A 6,222-nucleotide genomic window follows, 5' to 3' on the forward strand; every position below is an offset into this window, starting at 1 on the left:
GAGGAGCGGTGGATGCAGCCGGTGGAAGTGCGCTCCTGGGGGCTGGGGGTAGGGGCTCCCCAGGGATCGGGGGCGGAGAGGAACTCCCCGGTGCCAGGCTGAGGTGCAGGTAGGACCCCTGCCCTGCCCTGCCGTGTCCTGCCCTGCCCTGCGGCGGGGCGCTGCTCTGCGCGGGGCGGGCTCCCGCGGCGGGGGCGGTGGCGCCAGGAGGGCCGGGCCGGGAGGCGCGTCCCTCCCCTGGGCCGATTCTCGGCGAGGCTGTTTAATAGCGGAGCCGCCCCCGGCCCGCCCCGTTGGAGCCGGCCCGTGCGGCACGGCGCGGCCGGGGCCGGGGCCGGGGCCGGTGCGGGCCATGGCGAGGGGCGGCGGGGGGGCGGCCGGCCGCGCCCGGCTGCTGGCCGTGCTGCTGGCGGGGCTGCTCGGCGGGGCACGGGGCTTCGGCGACGAGGAGGAGCGGCGCTGCGACGCCATCCGCATCGCCATGTGCCAGAACCTGGGCTACAATGTCACCAAGATGCCCAACCTGGTGGGGCACGAGCTGCAGGCGGACGCGGAGCTGCAGCTCACCACCTTCACCCCCCTCATCCAGTACGGCTGCTCCAGCCAGCTCCAGGTGCGTCGGGGCTTCGGGAGGACCTGGGTGCGTGGGCGAGGTGGGGACGTCGCACAGCGGGGCCGTGCGGTCCCGGGCCGGCTGCTGTCCCCCAGCAGCCCATCCCCATCCCCTCGACTCAGTACTAGACCAACCCGAAAGTCGCGCCGCCTCGCAGTGTCGCTCCTGGCTGGCTGGGAAGAGAGCGTGGCTCACGATGGGCGGAGGTGCGGTGTCCCGGCGGTGTCCCGGCGGTGTCCCGGCGGTGTCCCGGCGGTGTCCCGGCGGTGTCCCGGCGGTGTCCCGGCGGTGTCCCGGCGGTGTCCCGGCGGTGTCCCGGCTGCCCGCGGCCAGGAGTGCCCGCCGCAGCGCGGTACCCCCCGCCCGCCTGCTCGCGGCGGCTGCGGAGACTCCCGGAGCTTTCCCGGGCGCTGCCCTCCGTCCCGGCCGTGCCCCAGGTGCCGCGCCCGATTCCATGCGGGAAGAGCGGAGCTGGCCGAAGGGAGCTGGGGCAGCTCGGGACTCCGCCGGCAGCTTCACCGCGAAAGTTTCTTTCCCAGGCGAATGGCAGGATCCCTGTCCTCCCCACGGGCATGGATTTCCTCAAACAAAACCCAGCTTGTTTCTCGGGACAGAGTTCCCGAGTCAGCACGCAACTCCTCTCACGGCGTCTCGTCGCCAAATTACTATTATTCAAAAGACGAGAAAACTACAATATTTTATTACCGTTGTAAATGCATATGTGAACTTATTGTAAAAGAAAAACATTTTTTTTCTGGGAGGATCGTGAACCAAAGTACTTCAATAAATGTTTTTTTTTTTCTCCTATTTGTTTCTTAGCTGAAATATCCAGGCAATGCTCAGAACAAATTTATGTATTTGTTTAAATCCCTTTAATTTGGTTTTCTGCTTTCTTAAATTGTACCCTTGAGGTTTAAATCTGGCTAAATCCCACTTTCTTCATTGGAACTGATGGACTAAATTTACATGGAGCTAATCTAGGGAGTGAAATGTTCAGGCTTTGGCTTCGGACCACATTTGAACTGAAAGAAGACAACATTGTTATTTTTTTTCTCTTTCGTTTTTATTGTTCTTGGTTTATTTGTTTTATGCTGCTTCCTGTTATTTTAAGGCAAAGGACCAAATATTTCTGCTAAAAAGGAAAACTTGTTATATTGCAACCTGTTTCATTTTCCCCTGACACACCTGTGATTTCTGTTCCTCTCTTCCAGTTCTTCCTGTGTTCGGTTTATGTGCCGATGTGCACAGAGAAGATTAACATCCCCATAGGTCCCTGTGGAGGCATGTGCCTCTCTGTCAAAAGAAGATGTGAACCTGTTTTAAAAGAATTTGGGTTTGCCTGGCCAGACAGCCTAAACTGCAGCAAATTCCCACCCCAGAATGATCACAACCACATGTGCATGGAGGGCCCAGGAGACGAAGAGGTTCCCCTTCACAGCAAGACCTCCTTGCAGCCTGGAGAAGAGTGCCACGGCGTGGGATCTAACTCAGATCAGTACATTTGGGTGAAGAGAAGCTTGAGCTGTGTCCTGAAGTGTGGCTACGATGCTGGTCTCTACAGCAGGTCAGCTAAGGAATTCACAGATATCTGGATGGCCATATGGGCCAGCCTTTGCTTCATCTCGACTGCCTTCACAGTCCTGACCTTCCTGATTGATTCATCCAGATTTTCCTACCCGGAGCGGCCAATCATATTTTTGAGCATGTGCTACAATATTTATAGCATTGCTTATATTGTGAGGCTAACTGTGGGCCGGGAAAGGATATCCTGTGATTTTGAAGAGGCAGCAGAACCTGTTCTTATCCAAGAAGGTCTTAAGAACACAGGATGTGCGATAATTTTCTTGCTGATGTACTTTTTCGGGATGGCTAGCTCCATCTGGTGGGTTATTCTGACACTGACGTGGTTTCTGGCTGCGGGACTCAAGTGGGGCCATGAAGCGATCGAAATGCACAGCTCCTATTTCCACATCGCAGCCTGGGCCATCCCGGCGGTGAAGACCATCGTCATTTTGATTATGAGACTTGTAGATGCAGACGAGCTCACCGGCCTCTGCTATGTTGGGAACCAGAACCTGGATGCGCTGACAGGCTTTGTTGTGGCTCCACTTTTTACCTACCTGGTCATTGGGACTTTATTCATTGCAGCAGGACTCGTGGCCTTATTTAAAATCAGGTCTAATCTCCAGAAAGACGGAACTAAAACTGACAAACTGGAAAGACTGATGGTCAAAATTGGGGTCTTTTCAGTGCTGTACACTGTCCCAGCAACGTGTGTCATCGCCTGTTATTTCTATGAAATCTCCAACTGGGCCATTTTCCGCTATTCAGCTGATGATTCCAATATGGCAGTGGAGATGCTCAAAATTTTCATGTCCCTTCTGGTAGGTATTACATCAGGTATGTGGATCTGGTCAGCCAAAACTCTGCATACGTGGCAGAAGTGCTCCAACAGACTGGTGAACTCAGGGAAAGTGAAACGGGAGAAGAGAGCAGATGGTTGGGTGAAACCTGGGAAAGGGAACGAGACTGTGGTATGAGAAAAGGACAGCATCCCACTGGTCTGACTGCTCTCCTGTGAAGGACTGACCATGTGTAAGCATTGCTGTATAAATGTTGGGAGTAGAACAGGGGGGCAATTACACAACCTGTCTCTGGGGATGGGAGAAAAAAAAAAAAAAGCCTTAAAGAATAAACAGCAAAAAGATCATGCTGCAGATACAATAGCCATAAACCATGCTGCCCAAAATAGGAGAGCCCAGGGAGGCTTTAAAAGCTGTGAAATACCCAAACATATTATCTTCCTTTTTTTTTTTTTTTTTAATAAAAGCAGGATGCATTTACTGAAGTCTTGAAGTCTTTAGAAATGGAGGTGCTTTAGCCCATAGCTGTGGGATGAGATTTTCCTTTCATCATCTTACAGCGGATGGAAGAAAGACAGGCCAGGGCCAAATTCTGGGCTTAATTAGAGTCCAGTTACCAAATTACCAGAAGATGCAGTGCCCTAGACCTCAGTCAGATGTCTTCTTTCTGACTTGAGCATTGAGAAGGAAGCACTTGATGAGGATTCTCTCTTTATGCCCTGGGGAATTCTTGTGTTCCAATACACTGCACAATTCAGTCAGGGATCACATCATGAAACAAAAAGCAAATGGACTTTCCAGGTCCTTGCCGTGATGAGTAGGATTTAGTGAGGTATTAGTGAGGATGACTTTTCAGTCCACTAATGGCCTAATAATAATTTTGACTCATTCTTTTTGCCATTTATAACCTGGTCCGAATGGAGAGTTGATTCTGCCTTGTGGGAATTTGAACCTCCCTATGTTTCTTCCCACCTCAGTTATTCTGTGGGTCTATCAATATTTATAAAATCGAAAAGCTTTACTCAAGGCCATCCTCAGAAGTAGAGGAATCAGGTCACAGTGGGAAACTGCATATGGTCTTCTGCATCTATTATCATTATCCATCTGCCTCCATTCCTGCCCCTTCAGGTGCTCCTGCTATTTCTAGCAGACCACTTTATTCTGCTGCATTTATTAGCTTTAAAAAGTCTTAACTATATAGTGTTCCTTCCTCTGGGAAAGAGAGAAGTTATTTGAAGGTACCTTCAAATAATACCATGCTTTCTCCAAGCAAACTTACTTGTCTTTCTCTGCAGACTCACTGCATGAAGCAATTAAGTCTTAATGGATTTCATTCAGTGTGATGGTATCTCCTCTGTAGACGCCAGTCTATGGAGAAGCAAAATGTTAAGTTCCTTGGCAACCTCGTGTTCACACAGATCAATTGTGTAATTATGTGTGTCAGATGCAATTAAAAGAACATTCTCAGTCCGTGACATTGCAGTACAGCTGACTGCCTCACAACGATGCTTCAATTGCTCACTGACAGCTATGGAGACTTTATTTTAATGTATATTTATGCACCAAATGTGAGCAGGCATTCAGTCCTCAGAAGCAACAGAGATCTTTCCAGTTTTTGTAGAGGGATCCAAGAAATCAAACTTCTTGGTGAATAATGTTGTTTCAAAGAAACCATTGCATTTTCTTATTCTGTTATTTGAGGAGGCACCAGCTTGTGCTTGTGGGGAGCTGAATGTAATGTCAGGGAAATGTAAGAAAGGTGATGCAAATACAGATATCCTAGAAGCACTTAAGAGAACACTATTATGATGCTCTAGCCCTTTGAAACACGTTTGGTTTTACCTATGTGCCCCAAGCTTTTGCTTCCTTTGTTTGTGTGGAACCTGATCAGCTGCAGAGCATCCCCCTGGTGCTCCAACTCCCATGATCTTCCAGGCAGCTGAGAGCAGATGCTGCTTTATTAAAGTACTTGCTTTCCACACAGGTGCCCATGTGCTTCGCAAACCACAGTTCACTCCAGCTCTGGAAGTGAGCACTAATCTGTCCCAGAAGCATGTATTGTTTCAATGTCAGTGTCGAAACATGTGCTAGAGAATGTTTTTTTTTCTTTTACAAACAAAATCCAGACCCCAAACAAACCCTAATGGCAGTCTTTGCGGTTGGGCTCCCTCTCCAGCAGAACAAGTGACAACTTGACACATTCTGCTCAAGACACACAAGCACTGTCTTGGCCAACACCACATTCCATCTGGGCCTTTTCACCCTCTCCATACAGTCTCTCACTGTTAGTGTTGTGTTTGGATCTGGTTATTTCTTTGTGGACAAGGAGTTTTGCAAGTGTGAGATCTTCAGATGGCTGAGCTTCTCCATCATGCAGTCTTTCTGCTGGCGCAGTGAGGAATGTAAAGTCAGCAGCTTTATGTTGGCTTTCAAGGAGTGAGGATGCATTATGACCCTTTTTTGTAACCTAGTGTTTGGCTGTGCCAAGGTGTCACGTTCACTCAAGGTGTGCTTCACTCTGAAACACTTTGGATACTCTCCTGGCCAATAAGACCCATGTTTGAGCAGACTGATTCAATAAATGGCATTTTTAACCTTGTTATGTACACAGAGTGAATGTTAAATAGTGCCTTTTTATCAAATCCTTGCACCTCTGCCTGTGACCCTGTGAACTGTTGACAGAGGGATGCCCCTGGTGATGTAAGACACAGTGAGTTGGATGAGGATGGCAGTGTGTAGCCCTAAGAGGGACCCAGAGGGGTATTCCATTAAAGCATGTGAGGGATTCAAGTGCTATGCAAAAGAGTTGAGCTGGGGGGAGGCACCAGCTACTGTGTCTGAAGAGACATCTTTCCCCAGCAACTGGGGGAACGCTGTACTGACCCAAAGTGAAATTAGTGGTTGCTTCAATTAAACCATTCCACTGATGTATTCACCCACATGCAGTTGTCTGGCTCTGTGCTGGGGCTGGGTAAGTGGGAAGACACAGCAGACAGCCTGAAAACTGGGGCTTGCGAAGAGCCGGGCATCAGCAACTCGAAGTTCTCTTGTTTCAACATTGTTACGAGCTTAAAGCCAAAACCTGCGTGACTAATCCTGTCTCGGAAGTGCAGTTGCTGTGGTTATACAACCAGAAACTTTGCAGGCGTTTCCTTGGATTGCGCAGTCCCTGCTCCCATCTCCCCCCACAGCGTGTGCTCTTGGCACTGCAGGTTTCAGAAGCGTCTGCCAGAGAGGTACAAGCTT

At 49.9% G+C, this 6,222-nt stretch overlaps 1 protein-coding gene across 1 annotated transcript; it reads left to right on the top strand.

The window, feature by feature from the left end:
* Positions 1-344: 344 nt before the first annotated feature.
* Positions 345-5,574, top strand: FZD4 (frizzled class receptor 4). The gene is made up of 2 exons (XM_058840701.1): positions 345-613; positions 1,825-5,574. The coding sequence occupies exons 1-2, from the start codon at positions 353-355 to the stop codon at positions 3,151-3,153; spliced, it is 1,590 nt and encodes a 529-aa protein (XP_058696684.1). The 5' UTR covers positions 345-352; the 3' UTR covers positions 3,154-5,574.
* Positions 5,575-6,222: the final 648 nt, after the last annotated feature.

The sequence above is a fragment of the Poecile atricapillus genome, chromosome 1 (assembly GCF_030490865.1).
Source record: "Poecile atricapillus isolate bPoeAtr1 chromosome 1, bPoeAtr1.hap1, whole genome shotgun sequence".
Classification (NCBI taxonomy): Eukaryota; Metazoa; Chordata; class Aves; order Passeriformes; family Paridae; genus Poecile; species Poecile atricapillus.

Excerpts from the sequence above, each read along its gene's own strand:
- FZD4 (XM_058840701.1), top strand. The coding sequence starts at position 353 with ATGGCGAGGGGCGGCGGGGGGGCGGCCGGCCGCGCCCGGCTGCTGGCC. Across the intron at positions 614-1,824 it reads GCTGCTCCAGCCAGCTCCAG|TTCTTCCTGTGTTCGGTTTA; the intron begins GTGCGTCGGGGC and ends CCTCTCTTCCAG.